Source organism: Anticarsia gemmatalis, chromosome 9, assembly GCF_050436995.1.
Source record: "Anticarsia gemmatalis isolate Benzon Research Colony breed Stoneville strain chromosome 9, ilAntGemm2 primary, whole genome shotgun sequence".
NCBI lineage: Eukaryota > Metazoa > Arthropoda > Insecta > Lepidoptera > Erebidae > Anticarsia > Anticarsia gemmatalis.
In genome coordinates this window covers 5,880,760-5,904,494 of record NC_134753.1, presented here as the reverse complement: position 1 = coordinate 5,904,494, position 23,735 = coordinate 5,880,760, and the positions used below count along the sequence as shown (strand labels likewise).

The 23,735-nt window shown below is 36.4% G+C and overlaps 2 protein-coding genes across 2 annotated transcripts; one reads left to right on the top strand and one right to left on the bottom strand.

The window, feature by feature from the left end:
* The first annotated feature begins 1 nt into the window (after position 1).
* On the top strand, positions 2-3,896 carry LOC142975497 (alpha-amylase 3-like). The gene is made up of 3 exons (XM_076118353.1): positions 2-477; positions 845-984; positions 1,198-3,896. The coding sequence occupies exons 1-3, from the start codon at positions 258-260 to the stop codon at positions 2,707-2,709; spliced, it is 1,872 nt and encodes a 623-aa protein (XP_075974468.1). The 5' UTR covers positions 2-257; the 3' UTR covers positions 2,710-3,896.
* ex (FERM domain containing expanded) lies at positions 3,759-19,383 on the bottom strand. Its single transcript, XM_076118350.1, has 4 exons — positions 18,939-19,383; positions 9,164-9,415; positions 8,741-8,820; positions 3,759-8,418 (listed from the first exon to the last, which is right to left on the bottom strand). The coding sequence occupies exons 2-4, from the start codon at positions 9,384-9,386 to the stop codon at positions 4,909-4,911; spliced, it is 3,813 nt and encodes a 1,270-aa protein (XP_075974465.1). The 5' UTR covers positions 9,387-9,415; positions 18,939-19,383; the 3' UTR covers positions 3,759-4,908.
* Between the last annotated feature and the right edge of the window lie 4,352 nt (positions 19,384-23,735).

Genomic DNA, 23,735 nt, shown 5'->3' with positions numbered 1-23,735 from the left:
ATTTGGCAAATCAAAAAGGTCGACCCTAACATCTTATGTCAAAAAAGTGTTAGGAGATTTTCTGAAGATCAGAAATATCTAAAAATAGTTTTTGCGATTCTATTGAACAAATATTTCTGTTCCTCTTAGAGGAGAACAAAATAAGATATTACTAATATGTACAAAGTGTAAGCATCTAATACAATAAATATCGATAAAAATATTACTGGGTACTGTGTCTGGTTTTTAAATACTAGGGAACTGTTACGTCCAGCAACATGAACGAATCGTCGGAGAATAGTAACATCTCTGGCGCCAATGATTTAGAGACCTTGGATTATTTACGCGGTGTAAAATCGTCAACGTGCCTATTGCTGCCGACGACACCGAGTCCTACACCACTCGAGCTCGACTTCAAACATCCTCTATCTGAAGAGATGAGTGACCGTCCGTTTTTAACATTAAATGACGATCCAAATATGGTCAATATACAGACAGGTAAATAATTTACACGTTTATTTTTTTAAATAATGGTATTTATTGTTAATGCAACTCTTTTTGCTATTTACATCATCATCACATAATTTGCTGAATTAGCAAGTTATGTAGATTATGTGGTACAAAGTTTAAGCCTGAATAATAACTTAATTTTTATAATTATTGTGAGTTATAGAAAATATCTTTATCTATTATATTCTATGTGTGTGCGGTAGTAGTGGGAATTTAATTGAGCAAACTAATGAAAATGAAATAGGTCAAATTAATTAAATATGATATCTGAATCGCCCTTTAGATTGAAAGCATGCTTGTTGTGATTAGATATTGATACTAAAGTTATTTAACAATGATAATTGATATTTTTCAGATGCATCGGCAGGAGATTCCAGCTCATCTGGTGACTCTAGCTCAGTAGTTCAAGATCCAGTGAGTGCACAGTTGATCAACAATATTAGTATGCTGGACTACCAAACTCTTAGTAAAAATGGAGATCTGATTATGGGCCAGGTAATTATTTTTTTTCATTAGTATTTTTTAGTTGTTATATTACTCTTTCATAGTGAACCAACATATTTAAAGAAACTTTAATGTTGTATTATTTACAACTCAGTGGCATGTTCAGTTTGTAGGTTAAGATGTTGAATAAAAGTGCATCTTTGTTGATATCATTGAGCGCCCAGTTGTTTTTAGATTGATAAGTTTTTTTATCTGTGCTTTCAGGTTGAAGATTGTAAACTCAATGGCAACCACATAGTCAACAACAGGAAACTGCCAAACTTTGTCAACTGGAACTGGAATATCATCAGGAAAGTACTACTTTGGATAGTTTGTTCTTGTCTGATTGCATGTCTGGCTGCAATCATAGCTTTGGTTGTCACAATACCAAAAGAATGCAATCCTGACTTACCTTGGTATCAAGGAAAAGTTTTTTATGAGGTGTTTCCAGCGAGTTTCAAAGATTCTAATCATGATGGTACTGGTGACTTGAAAGGTTTGATTAAAAAACTTGATTACATACAGGATTTAGGTGTATCTGCAATCAGATTAAATTACATATACCAAGCTCACAAGTATCCCGATAAGTACTATAATATCACCTCTCTGTTGGAAATAGATAGGAGTGTAGGTGTCCGTAAAGATTTTAGAGACTTGGTGGCTGCTGTTCACAGTAGAAATATGTCACTGCTCCTTGATTTACCTGTTGTATCCTTAGCAAAACCTATCTCTTCAATGGATAATTTTACACAGACTGTGCTAATTTCAAATGAAACTGTTACCAGCTATGTTGATTCCACATCTGCAGCAATTATATTTTGGGTAAAGGAAGGTGTAGATGGATTTTATTTGAAAGATTTGGATCAGTTTGTTGATGATACAAATTTTGGGCGATCATTACGACTGTGGAAACAAATAATAGGCAATGACAAAATATTAATTGCTAGTGAAAGTACTTTAGAAAAGGCTCAAGGAGATTCTCTAAATGTTCTTCTGTCACGAATTGATCTGATCGACATACATTTAAATTTAAATGCAGGCATTCGCAGCCTGAAAAATCATATTGATAATGTGATTGGTGGTATTCTGTGGAACAAGCCTCATTACCCTTGGGTTCATTGGAATATTGGTAGCATTCATACTGAAAGGATATCCATGAAAAATGTCAATAATACTTTAGTGTTAACAGCTCTTGAATTTATTTTGCCTGGAACTGTCAGTATTTTCTATGGCGATGAAATTGGACTAGGTGGAATCCCCACTGACAAAATAGAGGGAGATTTTCATGAACATAAAGATGTCCACAATATAGTGCAGATGTCGTTTTCTGATAATGAAAAAAGTCCAGGTGGTGGGATATTACCCTGGATTCAAAAATCTGAGTTGGAACCGAAATATCATTATTTGGAGGTGATAAAAAAATTGATTGAAGTGAGACTAAATACCCCAACAATATATTTGAGAGCTATTTACAAGGAGGGCAATATACAAAAGAACATGGAAATCCGTAAAACTGAAGAAAATCTTGTTGTCATTGAACGATGGTTTCCTCGTAGGAATACACATGTTTTTGTAGGTAATTTAGGAAATCACTCCATTTGTACAGACCTGTCTGCTATGTTTTACGGTGGAACCGTTGTTGCCGGAACAAACTCTTCACTAATTGGACAAATATTATATTTTGATAAAGTAACGTTTCCGCCAAATTCTGCTCTTATATTAAAGTTGGAAAAGTAGATGATATAGCGTTAACTAGACTTACGGACATATTCACTTAAACGTCTCATATAATGTATTGGCTGTATAAAAAAAACAAATAATATGTAATGTACTAAAAAAGTCCTTGTTAATTCTTTAAAGATATTTAAAGAATTAACAACTACACGGGGGTTTTTCGGCGTAGTGTCTGTTTACAACCACGTCCTTGACTTAACATGATCAATGCAAGCGTGTGTACGTAGGAATGTGTTAACCCTCAACCCGTTTTATTTTAAGGGTGTTAGAACTAAACCATTCCTACGTGAAACTATTTTAATCAGTATTAATCACGCGCCTAAAATATTCTCTGTGTCGCAATGTTCTGTATTTTGGTGATTATTGTTATTTTATTTTTATATGATTATTATTTGTTAAATGAAAAAGCATATTCTCGCATTACCAAAAGGCAACTTTAGACTTAATAATTTACATATTTAGGTATTTTCGTATTCGTAATTTTGACACCGGCAGCTTACCTTTACTATAATTATAACCGCAATAGGTTGAAAATAAAGACAGAACAATTACAATTTTTCGTAGACGAGAAACCTATAGATCTGAAGGTCTGCATATTATACAAAATTTGAATTATATACCGCATATTATAGTAACGGAATCTCGAGCTTCCTTATTGATCTGACTGGGGTTTTTTAATTTAAGTGTAATTTATAAGTTCAGTATTAATTCTTTTTAACATTTATTTATAAGAATTAACTTGTGTTTATTTGACATTAGAGAAGTAGGCTATGTGAGAGGCTGGAAATTGATAATAATTTCTTTACTTCCCTGTAATTTAACTTTTTAATAATTGTAATTATAATTTACTTATCCTTTTTTTTAGTGATTCGTTCGTTTTTTGTATCATGAAAACTGATTAAGTAATATAAGGTATATACAGTATTGTATAAATTATGTATGTATAAAGTATTTGTGCGATCTTGCCTCTCATTGTCATTTTAGTTCCTCAGATAAACCAAAGATCTGTTTCAATACCTATAAGAAAAAAAGGAATCATATATTTATCTCTAAAATGAAAAAAATGTAAAGTCACAGTTACAAAAGGTTTAATATACATTTGTACATATGCGAAACAAATATTATGTACTTAGTATATTCATTATTATGTACACATTATGTTTTTAAAGTAAATAAATAGTTGTTGAAATTATTACACTTTCATTTACTAAGATTACAAGTTATCATTTTGATACATAATATAACAGGTAATATTTCAAACAGCGAGTATTTCATTTCAAAAATAATGTTTCTTTTTACAATAATTCACTATTTTATAGTGAACTTAATTGTGTGATAAGAATAACTTCTACGTTATATTTTTGTTTGTGTATACTATGATGTATAAAGTAGCTTATTAATTCTATGGAATTCTTATTTTCGTCATTTGAATAGAGTTACATTGGAAAGGCACATTTCGTATCACAAACTTATCGGTTAAAATATAGTTCCCAGACTTCCAACAGACACATTTTTAGATACTGGAATGTTTGATAACTGGAAATAATAATGTTAGAAATACAGAGAAGACAGTTATACAGCTATTAAGGGCTCGAGTCAATAGAATTTGTAATACCACCCACCACCATCAAGGACCAAAAAACACTCCATACCGAGTCATTTGATGGATATTATTCGGCGCTCAACGGTGTAGTTAGGTACTATATAGAAGGTACAAATTATATTGAGTACGAGATTTTTAATTTGCCAAAATGCTTTGGTATGGATTTTTGTTATAAATAAAATTAGTTTCCACTATTTATGTATTATTGAGCAATTACAATTTTTAGATAGGTAATTAAAAAGCCGTACATAGACAAATTTGACCCTGACATTACAAAATAGGTACCTACTAATCTTGTATAAATATTTTTAAGTTCAAATTATTAAAATGTGATACTGTTGTATTTTTAGGAAGTAGGTAGCTATACATTTAAATATATGTGTATAAATAATCTAAATTTGGATCCACTTTTGTATCATCATGTACCTATTTAATATCTGTGTATTTAGTAGTCATTTTAATATACTCATAAAATTTTAGATACAAATGTGGCTCCAATCTAAGTTCTGGTGGCATAAAGCTCAGTCTTTATATCGGTGGATGAAAGATCATAGCACTGGAAGGATTCACAAGCAGTAGGTAAGATATTTATCATAATGTCATGAGCTCGGTTGGGACTTTTTAATTTTAGCTATAGTTGGATGCATGACATATGTGTTGGACATGGCCCGCGGCGTATGAGTTTCAGTAACCGGTAATGCTGGAAGTTTATCTGTAGGGTTTCGTAACAATATTTTTTTTTGGGACCCTGTAGTTACCCTTTTAGCAATACATTCTTGTTTACTCTTACTATCTATGTTATCGGTGGTGTTTGGAACAGACTTAACACACTTCCGTTCACTTTCACAGTCACTACCTGTTTGTTTATTTAATTTTGGAGCACCAAAGGCTTTTGTTTGTTTTAACAACGAACGATCGTTACATAATGCTGCTATGAGCGGCAAGTCAAGGTTTTTACTTTTCTCACGAAGAGTCTTTATGTCTAAATCACAATTTGTATCTTTCACTTTGTTCACACTAACATCACTATTCACGTTTGCATTAGCCGGTGGAACTTTAACTTCTCTCGAATAAGCGAGAAGTTTTTTCTTATATTCATAAGGCGGCGGCGGAGGCGGAGGCATTCGTCTCATTTTGACTGGAGGCGGATCTTTTGCATTCAACACATTCTCATCCGATTTTGTCCGTAAGAAATGTGAAACGTCTGGTACTCGGCCAGACAGTTGCGGCCGTTCAAGATTTATGGAGTGGTTGCTCAGCGATGTTCTGCTCGTTAACGAGTACCAACTCGTTCGCGTTCCAGGTAACTGCACATAGGAATCCGAGAGATTTTGTATCGAACCATACATGGACGACGCAGATATGGATGTGGACAGATAAGGCGTGCTTCTGTATTGCAGTCCATTTTTATGCATATTTGATACACGCGCCTCGGTTAGCTTGTGATCAAGATAATTTTGCTGTGACACTGCTGGATCTTGCATTGGATAGTAAACGTAATCCACATCACTGTACAGTTGCTGGTGGAACATGGGGTTGTGTGGTGGTGGCGGTGGCGGCAGACGAGTGACCGGTGGCGGCGGCGGCAGTCTGGCTCGCCTCGGGGGCGGTGGAGGCGGCGGTAGTTTCATCATAGCTACGAGGACGTTTGAATCAACTCCATGAGGTGGCATCTCTCTTGACGGTGAAAGGTTGTTATTAATCCCTTGAGCTAGTTTCGACCTCTCTGCTCTTCGACTTGATGCTTGGTGGCGTTTGAACTTTTGAAATTTATGTTCTAAAACCATGGGGCTTGCAAATGTTCTTTCGCTAGATGTATTGACCTCCCCGGCTTCTGCTTTTAAAATCGTTATCATCGGTTTTGATGTGACTACTCTAGCGGCTACTTCTTCTTTTTCGTTGAGTTGTTTTAAGGACTTAGTTGAAGAGGTCGTGCCGGGATAAGCTGGCGGCGCCTTGGCTGGTGCAGATACATGTGATGGTACAGTTTTATGGTTGTATTCATACGGCGGTGGTGGTTTGTCCGGAAAACTAGGCCTTACTGGCGCATCACCATCTATATCGAATATATTGGGCAGAGATAAATGTAGTAGTTTTCGACTATCAATTCTTGTCGGTGGTGTCGGTGGCCGATCAAAAAACGAATTGTTCGGGTAGTGATCATCTGAAGGAGCAGTATCTTCATGACCCTGGAGGTAACTGTCACCGGAAAATGGTAGGGGCAACCTAACGTAGTCCGATACGGAATCCAATGTGTCACTAACCGATTGACTTTTAGGATACACACCTCTTCCTACAATCAGATCACTGAGTTCACTTGCAGTTAGTAAATTGTGCTTGTTATCTGTAGGATCACTACCATCACCATGAAATGAGATAGCGCTTACATTAGAATTCGTTCTTTCTCGAAACACATTTTCTTTATTATGTTGTTCTTGGTTGACAAAACTCGATGCACCATCGACACAATCTGCACTAGACTGAGTCGCCTGTAATCTTAATGTGCCCGTTGAATGACTAGTTCTCTCTGACTTGTTTTTCAATATTGATGACACGCTATCGAAGTCAGCCAGATCGTTTTCCTTTGACGGTTTGTAGCTGTCATAATGAGAACCACCATAATCGGTCCTACTGTCTTCAGATAGAGTGTCCATTTTCGAGCGCGCAGTGAGTTCGGAACTACTCATAGTATACACTCCGCTGGTTTCACTGGATGCAGCTACAGTAACGGGTTGACCTAATCCGTCATATAAAGCTGATGCTGCATCTTGAGAATATTCCACATCTATCCCCACTGTACTGTTATCACTGATCATGGAATTTTGAGCAGTATGACTGTATCCTAATTCTAAACTGCTCGCGTTTGACGTCCTACTTAATGTACTTAGACCCGCTCTAGCCATAATGACTGTGCTACATGAAGAGGAGCACTGTGACCCAGTGCATTTTAATTTATTTGATCTTGGGCTATCCGGCAAAGCTTCTGTAATACTTTGATCAGGTAAAGAAGTCGTCTCTTCTAATTGATTTATCGGATGTGACTCTGATAATGGAAGCTCAGTTCTCATACTCGATTCTCCCTCATCTTTATTCTTTTTTACACGAACCTTGGATTTTTGTAGTTGCAAAGATGATGATTTACTTAGAGGTTGGTTTTCTTGAGGTATGTGTCGGATAAAGTAAGAATTAGAATTATCTAGCAAATGCGCAAAAGCTAAACTCTCTGTTGAAGGTGCGGGAGGTGTGTCGATCATGATTTCCAGCTCATCTTCTGATTGAACTCTGTCACTTACGATGCCCGATGTTGTATTCGAACTCGTAGAAGATATCACCGATATTCTCTGTTCACTTTTATTTTGATTATGATTATATTGAAGGTTTAAAGATTTCGAATACCCAAAACAAATCTTTCGTTCCTCTTCCTCCATTCTAAGAATTTCATTATATTTCGGTGCTATCTTCATGGAAAATTGATGTGTCTCCTTACAAAGAGCGAAAAGATATTTACATTTTTCTTCACTAGACGAAAATAATGTAAATTTGCCGTCCTCCGTCCTAATTTCAAATTTCTTTCGATCAAAACTAAGTTTACCAATTGCGCTCCAAATAAAGTTTGAAAGAGACCCATTGTCGGGTAAAATTTTGATTCCTTTTGCAGTGACGAGAAGCCAGACTGTACCTGGTTCAGGTTCTGATTTAGATTGTTTGAGGCGGTATCTATGAGAATTTATAGTATCAGGAAGAAGGCATACTTCTCGTATGAACCTTGTTTCAGCATCTGATTTTGTGAGGCCTCTATGTTCTCGATGGCAAGCGCGCATGGCTGCCGAGACCCAGTCACCGGTGAGAGACGTTGGTGCGTAGTCTTCTACTTTAAAATAGTCTCTATCTTCGTACGTGTCTGCGTCACCATATTCAGCTTGTAGCGCTAACCCGGTCAGCAGTAGAAGTACTTCAGCTGGAAGCGCGTCCCTGGTTCGCATGTTCTGGCGCAGCTGCAGAAAGTACAGATGTCGGCCGACTTCATCGTGCAGTAGTAGTGGGCTTTCCACGTGAAACTGCACGACCAGGTGTAATTCTAGAAGTGGTTTCCCATTCGCGTCCAAACCCTGTAAATATAAAACATCTTAATAAGTCAGCTGCTGAATATTCTATTTTTTCTATTTAAAACTGACGCCGCAGTCGTTTTACTATTGCTGAACCACAAAAGCCTCAAAATAATCAAATAAATAAAATATTTTTTACCCATTGCTGTCTCCCAGCTGGGCAAGGGTCCCAATTTGGTCGAATATATAGGCTTTATATTATTAAACACTTTAGTAGAAAGTATGTCAACACTTGTTTGCGGGTAAAATATTACTCAAGTAGGTAGGTAAGTATATTAGTACAATTGGTATTAGGTATATTGAAATTAGTACATGAAACACTCACATGGGTGTGAGATGATCTCCAACTCTTTGGCGCATATTTTGATAGTTTGCTTTCCAAGTCAACAAACAAGTATTCTCCATCTGAAAAAACATCGTTATTACCTATTAGTTGATACCACATGAATGGCAAACGGAATTTAAAGAATGTTCTTTTATTCCTGACTGAAAAGTTATATTTTTATGTTACGTAGCAGTATTATAACGAGGAGTAGGTATAATGATAGGCTTGTGTTTAGTCATAAGTAGGTATATATATAAATAAGACGTGTATACTCATACAAATAAACTTAAAACATCGATTACTCAGCATTTGTTTGCATAGTTACTTGGAGGAGTGTGCTATGCCATGAATCCATAAAAAATAACTAGTTATGACGGGCAATGGTGCCTTTATTTAATTTTATAGGATTATCACATTACTCACTTTGTAGGACTGCTAATCCGAATAAATCTGTGTCGGTCATGCCTTGTAGTTGAGCGTGAGCATTGGCCAAAGACTTCAATTCTTTGACCCTCGCTTTGGCTTCGACAACGAAGTGGAGGGGTTGGGGCTGGCCGGGCATACGCAGGGACAGGAACCGCGCGCCCGCGCCGAGCGCGCGCGTGTCGCCGCCCAACGGCCCGCGAACCGAACACAGAGCACGCATGTCGCATCTCGATACCACTGTTACTCGCACTGGAACAAACAAATTTAATATTGTTAATAACATTATACTATTCTGCGCTTATGTCTACAAAAAAAATGTTAAAAGATTCTCCTATAATGTACAATCAAATTTATATTCAAAATCATGTTTGTGTTTTAAGGAATTTGTATTTTTATGGGCAAAACAGTTTCTTAGATTATCTCTATCACAGCACAGGGCTCGGCAATCCTCTGCTGTATATCATAATGAAGCCCTACCCCATACCTACATATATTGTCACATATTATTATTGATGGCTTGTCATTTCAATATTTCAATTTGTCTTCCCTTTTCCTTATATTTTTTTATAAACATTTCGACATTGAGTAAGTAAGTTTGGCATTTTGTTGGAAATTCTGTTACGATAGCCACGGTTGCTGGTTTAAGGTACCTATTACAAATGTACACACGTACATACATACGTTCTAGTAGGGCATTCATAAGTAGGTAAGTATTATTTTAAATGGATCTACTTGAACAATAACATTATTTCCTATTCATAAGGGGCTGGGCGGTGGAATGTCGGATCTGCGCCATCTGCGCATTCCATTTTTTTATACAACGATCGTCTTTTTGCTACCTGCTGTTTTTTGTGTTATACGTCTCATATTGTTGCGTTTTCTTTCCTTGGAATAAAATTTTCGGAAAAAGATTGACGCGCCAGCACGTGTTAATTTTATGATTGATTTATTTTACTTGCTTTATTGCTGGGTGACAACTCGAATCTTAACTGGTATTTGTGAAAAAGGCAATAAGATGAAAAGACGACATGTAAAATTTTAATGTCCCCTCAGAATGGGATCTCGACAAAAATGATATTCAAACCTAGTAGAGCCTAGAATTTTTAGAGCTGCGAGCCCTTTCCAGTTGACAAATTAAACTTAAATGAGTAAAAAATGTACACTATCTTACTTACTTTTTACTTAAGTTTACTTAGGTATATTATGGATGCAACCCTACACATATGGGAACAAGGTGTGATTTTGTGAATGCGTATTATGTATCACAAATGCGTAAGTTGTCAGGTGTAAAATGTTTGAACGACTTTTTGCCAGAAGTACTGAAAGGATTTTGATCAAATCCGTTCAAGAACGATATGGATTAATAGGGCTTTGTATCCCGGGAAATACTATCACGTGTCTGGATTGGCGGACAGAAGCCAGTATTTCCGTACCTTTTTATAGGTACAAGTTACGTGTATAATGTCGTACCTTTTGTGTATTATAATATAGTAAATTCTGTCTAAGAAATTGAGTAAAAGGGAAAGAAAAACATAATAAATATAATTGGACAACTCACACGCGTTTATTTGATTCTAAACTGAGCAGAGCTTGGAACCAAATAACTGATAAACGTAGCTACATACTTCTAAAAATATACATAAGTAGATAATTCTTGACAATCAGGCTCAGAACAGACACTCATACTCATCACACAAATATTTGTCCCGGGTGGGATTCGAACCCACCACACGGGGCGCTATGGTTATTGCGGCGAGATGACCATGTGAACCACTGCACCAAACGTGCAGGGGGGACTTTGGAAGGTCAGTAAAGTTCCTAACACAACTAGCTTGCGGTAGGCGATGGATTATGGATATGGTCTTGTATTACATATTTTTGTACTTTTGTCAGACCAGAGCCTCCGCCTAGACCTGCTAGCCACCTTCCCACAAAATTATTAACTTGTGATAAATATCGTGAACTACAGCTATGTTTTGCAAAGTTCAGCTAATAATTTTGACTGCATTAGGTATTTCGATTAAAATTGCAGCCATCATATTATTTTATCTTGAAGTTTGATGGTCTATCTTCTTCTTGTCCTCATTCCAAGCTCCGTGCGGTTCGACCAACATGTTCTCTTCTCAAAAAATACATGTTGTAAAGGGGATTTGGCTCATGTGTTTACAACCGGCCGCCTGTCTGAATTTAACTATCCTTGGAAAACCCTTCGTAAAATTGGAAAGTGGAAGGGAATTTTAAGAAGTCGTGGAGATGCGGGCTAATGGTACAGGAAATTTGGATATACATAAAGGGGGCGAGACTCTGGGAGACTGCAGCTGTGGGGAAGGAGTTGGGAAGGAGCTGCAGCGGGATCACATGTCCGAATATTTCTATTCTACGCTGGGACAGGTTCACTGATACAGTCGATAGAGACAGATTTTAGATTAATATTAAGATAGATAACATGTAACTGTAATAAGACCCATCATCAACCGTAAAGATGTTTTAGAACAATGGTGTAACGTGCAGATACTCTTTAACGTTACGATACATAGTTACTACGTCCGTGTAAGGCTAAGGCTCTAATACATACTTCCGTTACAAATTATGTCTTGAGTTTCATGAAAAAGTTGAAATCCTCGTAACATTTACGATAGGTAGGTAGACCCCTCGCTAGGCATGCCAAACTGTGAACGAAACAAACCCACGCGATATTGGCGATAAGTTCACTATAACAGGTACCTACATACCTATTATAAAACGTTATTGGAATGTAGAACCACAAGATCACGTTAAAAAAACTAGACGCGAATAAATTTCATCCCATCCGGTACCTCTGCGGCTCTTCAGCTCTTGATAGCCATAAGAACATGTTTTTTGTTTTAGTAAATGCGCGATAGTTTGTGATGGCGGTCAGGCAGCGGGGCGGGGGCAGACCGGTCGGCGCAGGCGACTGCGGGCGGCGGATGGGGCGCGGGCACAGAGGGGGAGGGGGGGCGCTACGTAAGCGCGGTAGCAGCGGACGGCGACGCGAGGAATGCGGACGACCTTCAGATGCCGAGCGCCCCTCCCCCAACGCCAGCCGCATCTTGCGTCCTCGCATACCTAAGGCCGCCGTTGCCTCCACTTTTCGACATCTTGCCACCAATTTTGACACTCACAAATTTGTAAGAACGATAATGAACGGAATTTTAAACAGGGTCATCTTCCACCCGTATATATTATTTCCGATCGCGTAAAATACAGACACCAGGTACCTAATTAAAATAACATTGTTTGAGTGATACTGGATATGTTGGTGTCATTATACATAACACCTACATATCTTCTTTGCTAAATTAAGTACTGCCTGGGGCTTAATTATAAAAGTGAGCAAACAGTTATACCTACATATAGCTAGCACCTAACCATTCGACAGTGGCTGAATTCGCCTAATTAGCTCTTTGACAGCAACAACCAACTGCTTTGTTTGTCCAAGCAATGTCACGTTAAGATAGGTTACTTAAGAAAAGGCACAGGGTTTCTCATCAAGATCAAAACGAAACCTAATAAAGAGAAACTCTTAAATTTACGTGAAGGAATACAATAGGATAAAGTAATATTCCTATCAAACAAAACATTATTATTGATGGCTTTTAAGCCGTCTAAATCTGGCAAGTAAAAGTGACAAGTCTTTAGATTGTGACTAACTAAGTACCTGGCAAGACACCGCAATAGCTATATTATTTTGCATGGAATCTTCACTGGTAATTTGGACTGCCGTTAGGGGTATTCCTGCCTGGAAATCCATATTGTGGAAAGTGTAAAACGTTAATAATCGACCTCACACGTAATAAATCGTCTTCAATCTATACTTATTGAAATTGTAAAGTTTGTTTATTTGTTTGGACGCGTTAATCTCCGGAACTGCTTGTGCGAATTGAAAAATTATTTTACTGTTGGATAGCCTGTTTATTGAGGAAGTCTATAGGACTACCACCAACAGGAGAAGGGTAACAGTAAAAAATGTTAGAAAAACGGTGAAAAATATGACCCATTCTCTCTTACGTGACGCAAGCGAAGTTGCGCGGATCAGCTAGTTATCAATAGTTCCATAAGCGCGTTCGAACAAACAAACTCTTCCGCTTTATAATATTAGTATCTATACGAGTAGATTTAAAATTTTGATTATCATAGGTTCTCAGGACGTATTTGGCAGAAAGTTATTTTATAATTGTAATCTCTACAGCATTTCATCACAATATAATTATTATCACAGTTCTTTTAAACTTTGCGATAATGATTTATGTTATTTTTTTATATTTTGTATGTAAAAAAAGGTTTTAAATAAACCTTAGCCATTTATGACAGGAACCGGATTTGTCCATAATTGGGTGTGTGAATGAAAATAACAATGAAAAAAGAGGAAGCTAAAGCGGCGTGAAAGAATGTATACCACTGGCTTCGCCATGTGAGTAGGGAAACGAGAAAATAATTATATAAGGTAAGGTACAAAGCTCAGAAAGACTCGCGAAAAGACTCAATATGTCTTGTACCTACCTAACCTTTACAATTTACAGCTCAGTATGAAGACAATTACACCTCTTAATATCTCAAAGCAAGAGATAGTTATTTAGATATGATAATAAAATATTAGTATACCTACCTACTTAAATAATTATTTAGGGACATAATGTTTATGTACCTATATGGCCTGCTATCACTGCCTTTGTATTTATGGGTCTATGAAAGCTGAATGCGTAATAATAATGCTAGTGTACCCTTGCCTGTATTGTCAAACTGGACACAATAGGCTACCTGTTTAAAAATATGCGGCTGTGTTGAGACTTCGGTCTCAGTTATGCAGCAAAGTATCATTGTTGGGTTTATAATGTTATCAACAATTTTGATTGTAGGGATTATTGTTTATCTCAGTTAGTACTTTGTACTCCTTCTTATAATGTTGCAGCAATAATAGTGCCACAGATTAATAAATAGTTACCTACTTAATAGGGCTGTCACAGGTTTTCTCTTTTCTATTAGGTAAGTTAACCTCTTGACGTAATGGAAAATTTCATGAAGTATGGTGTTATTAGTTGTTAATTGATTGAAGATGAGGACTGTTTATCTCCTATTGATTCCTCTGCTACAAAACTTTGTATCAGTTACTTACTTATAATAAACCATTCCGAAAAAATGGCCTAGATACCTATACTGCAGCGGTACATTATCGTAATAGGTATTCCCGTTGTGGCACACATTCGAAATTCTTTAAATGATTAGTTGGGATTAGTCATAGCTATTCGCTTTATGTAGAGTCATACTCTTACTACGTGCATATATTCATGTTGTAACAGCCTCTCGTTACTAAAATTGTAATAATCAACGAAATGTAAAAAATACTTGACATATTTAAACGCATAGGTGTTTGGTTTCTCACATCCTCTTAAGGTTAAACAACGCGCAATTAACTTTATGTATGTACCTATGTATTACATGCCTTGTCATTGGTTAAATTTACTTTTATTTACTTACTCGCTCTGCTATCAGAGGAATGCGGTCGCGGTGTTAGTCTTTTATTACGCGCTAATGATTCATCAACTTTATCAATCACGGTAATGGAGTGATGAGTTAGGCCGCTATGTAGGTAATGTATTGTTTCAAGAAGTAATAGGTCGGTGGTCAGTGAGTTAGTATTGACACGGCACTGTCATTGTGGATTGTTGCGTCATCATCGTCATGTGTACCTTCGTACAGCTCTACAAGTTAGATTCTGCTAGATGCATTAATTAATAGCATATTATGTTAAAAGGTTTAGCTAGGTACTTGCACACGTTATGATACGAAAATGTGCATTATTTAGTGATTAACAAAAATGTAGAAAACAAGAAGAAAAAGAGAGATAATCCTACGTCAAGGAAATATTTTAAAAATGAGTTCACGGATTGTAAATACCAATGTAGGTAGGGTAAACCACCCAGTAGTCAGCCTTTTAGTGAAAATGTCAATTTGATTTAGCCATATTTTTAACATTTACTACTAGATGTAAAATCATTAGTCATTGTATGAAAGGTAATTTATTAAACTTTAAGAAAGAAATAAAAAAATATCATATTTATAAGATTATTATGGAAAAAATCCACATTAAACAAAATATGGCACTTTTTACCAGTAGTCAGCCCCATTTCGCCAGTAGTCAGCCATGTCTTACCCAGTAGTCAGCCTCTTACTTACCCAATACAAATGTTCTATTTTAAATATATTTTTATTGAAATCTCAAGGAAATAAAGCACATTTGCAATAATACCATGCAGTACAATTTATGCATCCATTAATTTTTAACCCCCGACGCAAAAAGAGGGGTGTTATAAGGTTCGACGTGTCTGTCTGTGTGTCTGTCTGTCTATGGCATCATAACTCCCGAAAGGATGCAGTGATTTCAATTTAGTTTTTTTTTAATTAAAGGTGACATATGTGCGAGTGTTTTTAGACATGTTTGATGAAAATCGGTGGAGCCGTTTAAAAGTTGTAGTGGGTTAAAGTGGGGAGATTAACCGAATGTCTGCAAATTTACTCGGACGGGGTCTCAAATGGCTTCGCATGCTGAGAAAGCTGGTGGTGGGAAAGTCAGAATGGCTTAACCTAACCACCAACCTATAAAAAGTATGAAATAAAAAAAATATATTGTGAAATCGGGGGTTTTCAAGATTTTAATTTATAGTTATTAGCACTTAGGTAATTGATTTCTAAATGTTTTCTAGTCAATCTTTCTTCACACGGTTCACAGCGATAAAAGTTTATTTTCTGTTCCTTTATTCCATCTGTTTTTCAACTCTCCCCAATCTACAAAAGATGCTCTCTTCTATAAAACTATTTTAGCTTTCTTGATGTGTTGAAACATAAGTCAATGGTAGGCTAGGAAATAGAAGGTAGATGATAGAAGTGACTGGTATCATTCCTTTCTTTTCTCATTTCCCAAAATTCCTTCGTGTTTCGGAAGGCATGGTAAATTGTAGGTCCCGGCGGGCATTCAAGGATCTCTGGCAATCGTTGCCATTGGTCAGAAGCTTGAAAATCTGATAACCAGTCTTATGGTAGTCGTGGTATAGCCCAGGTAACTGGGTTGTGGAGGTCATATAGGCAGTTGCTCCATGTGAAACACTGGTATTCAGCTGCATCCGGTGAAACTGGAAGCTGATGCCAGCATATCGTGACCAGTTTCTTAGGGCAGTCATTTGTTTTTGGGAGTGCACTTAGTCTAGCTTACAAAGCCCCGTATGGTACGGGGCATTTGTGCGACTATTAAACGATTTCGGACTTGTAGTGTCATAATAATGTGTGAAATGCCAAGTACTCGACTCGTTTCCATGATTTTCATAACATTTCTGATCGCCACCATAGCACATGACAATTATTCCTCTTTATACAGATCTTTTGGTCTTTTTGATATGATACTATTCGAAAACAAGTAACTAAGTTTTGTGCCAACATAGCCGTCCACAAATTTGAACCTTAATGAAAGGATTTAAGACCCAATTTCATTTAGCAAAACTGACGGCCGACTATGGGATATGTAGGTCCAATGGTCGGCCTCATGAAATTCACTGACTTTATATGCGGCCGACTACTGGTAAAATACTATTTTTGTCTTAGAAGAGTTTAGCTCAACGCAATAGTTATGTTGAGAAGTATTCGCCCTGTTAATTTCAACCACATATATGAGAATTGCAAAAAAACCAGTAGTCAGCCACTCATGGCCGACTACTGGATCAACCTCATATTTTGCAAACCCAATAGTCGGCCACGTTAATTTATAATACAAAAGACAAATAAAACGCTTGCAATGCATGATTTTATCGAAGATAAACTATTAAATACTAGCATAAAATATCAATTCGTTCCATATTGCATCAAATTCATTTAAAAACATGCCAAAAACTAAAACACGAATCCTTAACAAAAAAATAGCAATGGCGACGTTTTTGCCCATGTCTTTCATGGCAGTTCATAAGAATGAGTGTAACACGTCAACCTGCCATGCTATCGAATCGTAATTGTGCATATTAGTCAATAAGATTATACAGATTCGATTAATGATTATTTTATTGGTCTTTACTATTTTCTACACTAATTATATGGATATAAAGCCTGTAAAGGCTGACTACTGGTTGGGGGCTGACTACTGGGTGCTTTACCCTACCTATTTTGGTTAAGTGCCTACTACCTACATTAATACAAGAACACAATAGCTACATTTGCAAATTCGCAAAATATTATCAAAATATTGCTAAAATGAACAAATAAACACAGTTATTTGCGCCATGGATAATTAAGAATATACCAAATACCTATGACGCCGCATGTTCCTTTTGATCAATATCATGTTACTGTGCACGGCGGAAACTTCATGTGATTTACTATAATTCACGGATTTTTGTTTATTTACTTATGTAAGCATAGTTACCTCTTTTTTTTGCTAGTTATCATTACCGATATTTCCGTAATGTTATTTTCCAATTTGGATAAAAAAGTTTATCAAATTATAAGAGATATTAAATTATTTGATGAAACATAGATTAACAAAATATTTATAAAATATTTTAAGTGAATAGGTAGTTGCCCGTCAAAGTATTTAGGTACAAAATAGATATTGTCATTCACGTATAAATAAATAATTAATGTTCTTGGCATGTTTGTTGACGTCAATGCAGAAATATTTTACAGTTCTTATGTTATGAGTCAGTAGGTAAAACGACTTTACTTGATTGAAGTCAACTTGTACAACTAAATCTACATTTTTTTTTATGTTTGTTGTAGTTAGGTACCTATGTAAGTTTGCCAACTTTTATTTGACGAGATACAGGATATCTGATCTTAGAGGTGGTATCTAATGAGTATGGACTTGGAGAATCATTTAGGTACCTACCTATCAATAATAAACAAAACCAACTGGTAACCTTATTGTCTCACGAATAACTAAGTATATGCACAATTTATGCCAGTTCACACATTCCTAGTTAGATACCTACCTATAATAGTTAAGTAAGTAGAGTACCTACCTACTTTGAAATATGCACATTATTGGATCCCTTTCGGTAATGCCAGAATACTTGGTTAATTTGACTTTACTGATTTGTCCCTACTGATTTATTATTGGATAGTTGCGGGTCTATTCTGAAAATTGGCGAGGAAAACAATGTTACTAGGTATGTGTCGTTAACTGGCTTTTTAGCACAAGTATTGTTGGTTTTTAGTGTTATTATGACGATCACCTGTACCTTCATAAGGCGCTGCTGCACCTACCTGTGTTATGTTATTGTTGTGCTTATGTCTTAAAGAAAACTTCTTTCATCCCAAGTATGGTATAGGTTGTCTTAGGAATGTCATAAAAACGTTACTTTTTAGTCGGTAGGCCGCAAATATTGATCATTAATTTTAGATACCAGGTATGAAAATAATACTGAAAAATAGGTGCTGAAACAATATTAGGCAAGTACCTAGATTAAGATACCCATCAGTTTCCTATAATAATATGTATATGCTGTATAAGCACAAAGTTTTTAATGTCCCAGCGTTAATGACTCGTAATGAATTGTTCTACGATTACCACTCTTGCATGCGCATGGTTGGTATTGCTGCGGTGGTGGTGCCAAGGAAGGACGCGCGAGCGCAGGGTCAGCGGCCGCGGCGCGGTCGGCGCGGGCGCGCGGAATTCGAGCTATGCGTATGAAATGAAAGTGGCCGCATCGTGAAAGCGCGCGCATCCACTGCGGCTGTTCGTGGCGCCGCCGTCTAGCTCCACCTCACTCACCATGAATAGACAAATCCAATGCAGCTGCATGTAAAGACACTATATTCCTTGATAAACCGCATCCATTGGCACTTCACTTCACTATAATATGTCTCGCGATGTCGTAAATTGAATGGCGCGACGACTGACGTCGAGGCGCACAAAGTCCATGGGCGCGCTAGTACGACTGAGTGAGGCGAAGCGGGCGCGTGGGTCGGCGGCAAAGGCACGCGCGGGGCGCGCCGCGACTTCGGATCGGTGGAATGCGGCAAGATAGTGGCGCGCGGGTACCGGCCGAGGCCCGCTGTAGACTGGAGCCTCCGTGTGGGTACGGTGTTCGACGCGACTCAGCGGCGTCGCGTGTTGACGGAATGCGCGCGGTCAACCTCTGCCCATTAAAATAAATAGAATTTCCAAACACTTGGAGGCCCCAGCCCGGCCCAACAACCGGCCTCAGAAGTTAGAACGCTTCTAAATTTTAGCTAATGTAACTCTGTCTACATAGGTATCTTTAGATGTTATAATAATGGATTAGGTAGGTAGGTAGGTATCTCGGGATCAACTACATTATATTTTCCTCAATATGTCAGGTAAAATGGCTACATTAACCTATGCCGATACCATATTATACGCGTAACCTACCTTGATAGTTGTTAGCAGAAGTGTATGAAATACCTACACCCTTATTTCACGTTCCTTTTACAATATGTGTGGTTATTGCCATGTAACCAAATTTTGGGCTACTATTGAGAACATTTTAAGATAAGATAAGATAAGATAAGATAATTTTATTTGTGAATTTTAATTCATATATTTTAGAAAAAACACAATAAATCTTTTCCCGACTCGTAAATCGAACCCAAAAGGCATTTATATACACCACTATCCCAGACTACAGATGCAGTATCTCTTACTATAGGTACCTAAGTATACTAATTTATCAGCTAGGTACAGTCAAAAGTCAAAATATGTTTGAAGTTAACGTTTTCGGGATCACAATTTTGTGTGCAACAAAATGATGTAAAATAATTATTGATAGTGCAATTTAACTGCGATCGTACAGTTGTAAGATCATTTTGACGTCACCATAACGCGGTAATATTAACAAAAATGTTACTGAAATTATTTCGTGTATACTTTTGTTTCGTGGCTGTACGTAGCTAAATATCTGAACTAACTAACCCAGGGGCGAAAAGGACGGCCCGCCTGGGGATTTCAATTCTGGGGTCCTCCAGAAGGCTAAAGTCTACAATTAAAAAGATCAATAACAGATATCACTTACAAAATTCGATATTTTTATTAACTTAGTAACTTTAAGATTTAAAACAGCTCAAAATTAACATATAATTAAGTGTAGTATAGTAGTACTTAGTTGTAGTATCTGGTAAAAATCGCAGGTCCCATTCAATAAGTAAAATCACTTGTCCCTATGTAAGGGAACCTGTTGTACCTAGGCCGGTTTTTTAGAAATATATTTTTTATTGTGATTTGACGTGCAGCACACCAATCATATTTGCATATTCTGAAATGTCAATTATTTGGGTACTCACCAAAAAAATATCAGAAATGTATATTTAATACTTACATAATATTTTTAAATTTAAAAAAAAATGGGAAATGTGGCCAAGGTACAACATACCCTATGTACCTAGGCCAGTAGTACGTTGTACCTAGGCCACATTGAAATTTGGGGATAATTTAAGCAAATTATCAAGTTTTGTTAAATAAAATCATTTTATTTGATTTATTACAGTACACAGTATTATTACAGTATACAGTATTTAACAAAACATTTTAAAAATTCTCAAATGATCAAAATTTAGAAATGATCAAAATTAAAATAATATTCATAGCTTTTTTTATGCTTTTCAAACAAAATATTTAAACAAAAACAACTAACTTTGGCCACCGTTTCGTTACATCACATCGCTGCGCCTGCCAAACTCCATATGTGTATTTTGATGTTAAAAAAAATGAATATTGTGTCCCAAATAAAAAAAAAAGTTTTCTAAAATCTCACAAATGACACATGTGGAACTTGGCAGGCGCAGCGACGATATCACATAATATAATATAGCAAATCAATATACCTATATAGCATAGCAAAGGAAAACAAAATATTGAAACAACTAGCTGACCCGCGCAACTTCCCTTGCGTCACATAAGAAAGAATGGGTCATAATTTTCCCCGTTTTTGTAACATTTTTTACTGTTACTCTGCTCCTATTGGTCATAGCGTGATGATATACAGCCTATAGCCTTCCTCGATAAATGGGCTATCTGAAACTGAAAGAATTTTTCAAATCGGACCAGTAGTTCCTGAGATTAGCGCGTTCAAACAAACAAACAAACAAACTCTTCAGCTTTATAATATTAGTATAGAAGTATAGATTATCTTTACCTATATATAAATTATTATTTCTCTCTTAAATTTTAATCAGTCATTTGGACTAGCTATTATAAAAACACTATCAATAATGTAGATATATTATTCAGCCTTAAGCATTTAGTAGAAATCCCAGTACTTCTGTATCTCTGGAACATAATAAATTTCTCTGTTCTTGTTAACTTTTTTACATTTCCAGTTTTTAAGTGATTTTTGCATCGATTTCTGAAATAATAAAGATATTTAATTAGGAATATTATTACGTAAATGTGAAATAATTTAATAAAACATTCTCCTGGCCAAAGTATAACATCCAGGTTGTACCTTGGCCACTGGCCAAGGTACAGCTGATCGACAGTGACCGAGGTACAACACTACTCCAACTTCACTAAAACGGTGATTTTATATAGTTTAGAGGTTAAGTATCTCGTAAGTTTTTTATTGTGTTGAGACTTGTAAAATCAAAGAACCGATAGCATATAACAGTTAAGTGACTATTAGAAAACTTTTAAAACTATTAGACTTCAAAATATATTAGAAATACTTACTTTTTCACACAAAAAAGTTTCAGCGTCGATAACACCAAACACCGGCTTAATGGCGGTATGCGACTAACATCCAATTGAATAGTCTGTAGTGACGTATCGAATACAATAAACAGTAGAATTTAGTATCGCGCGAATATTTGAAAACGAGCCCAGTGGCCTAGGTACACATAGTGCCAAGGTACAACAGGTTCCCCTACTTAATCTTTGATTAAAAACGCCTTATTCCGTCACAACAGAAAAATGGGTAGTTATCCAAAGTAGAAGCTTTTGCTGGGGATATCAATAAGACGCTTAGCATGATAATGGGACAATTCCATCCTAAACAGGACATAATTATGGTCACTGGTCACGTTGGACATGAACCTAGCCGCGCTGTTTCGCCTGACGCATCCACCTGTAATGTTATTAGCATTGGATTTGCACAGTAACAGATCAGTATACATTAGAGATCAGAAGTCTCTGTTTGTGCGCCGAAGGCTAGCAGAATAATTGGTCGGTATACTCATAACGTAAGATTATGTATGACTGATCGCTGGATGTGAACTGTGGATTGTATTATTATAGAAAAGTGGAAGATAACAGCGTGTACCGGTTCACCGCTCAGACACTTGACCAACTACCTACCAAAAAACGTAGCTGTCTATTCTTTCTGAAATTAACAAAAAAATAAATATAATTGGACAACTCACACACGGTCATTTGATTGCAAACTAAGCAGAGCTTGGAGGTACTATGGTAACCAAATAACTGATAAACATACTTTTATACTATAATATATCCTTTTAAATAAGTATTTATGCAGATAAATTGACAACCAGGCTCAGAACAAATACCCGTGCTCATCACACAAATATTTGTCCCGGGTGGGATTCGAACCCACCACACGCGGCGCTACGGTTGATGAGGTGAGGTGACCACTTTAAGGCAATAAGTGAAATTCGCCGCTATGACGGATATTTCTTTATATTTTTTAATCTATGGGACGGAATGTTTGTCCGGGCACTAGTTATGGCAAGTTTTTGGCGATCCCAAGTTTCTGTTTTTTTTTCCGTGGCATTAGTCACGCATTATAAATAACCAGTTCGCCGTGATCTTGAGTACAAAATTATATATTTAATATTGCGTAAAATCTAGGTAAAAAGACGTTCCGGTGTAAGCAAGCCGATAAAACATTTAAATTTTTGCGCGTTATTCTTTTCGTTTAGAAATGGATGCTGTTAAAATATATTATTTATCATGAAGGTAATTGTGTCTGCAAATTAATTTATTTTAGCTTGTCAATATTATGTATAAACGATAAATTATTGGATAGTTATCAAATAAAAGCCATTGTACACGAAACAAAAGATATTACGGTTATTATACGAAGACAAGGCTGTATAAGCTTAATTCCCCTTGCTATGAACGAAAAAATACCGGCTAGAGATGGGCAAGATGTACCTATATTATAATATATCGAGTAGGTACCAAAGCCCTCAAGGCTTCAGATTATAACAATATTATGGTCAACATGATATATAATAATGTAATTATTTGGTGGTATGATAAATCATACCACCAAATAAGTTTGTATAGGTAGACCAACTATTTGCTACAAATCTAACCGATGTTGAAATATCCCTACCATACAAATGTTTTCTGCCTGAACTATTGGCGTAGCGCGAAGATGCTGTAATGTCGGATTATTTGTATAAAAGTCTGCGACAGCATACAATCTCTACCTTTTATGTGCAAGCTACTAAAATGTTGAACCTTAAATACAGTTTTACAATGGACATTTTGGTATATTTAACAAAATCAGCTCATTGTTATTTAAAATTATGTCTCTCGAAAGTTAAAGTAGCTGATCAAATTCCACGTGTATGTATAAAAAACAAGGCTATC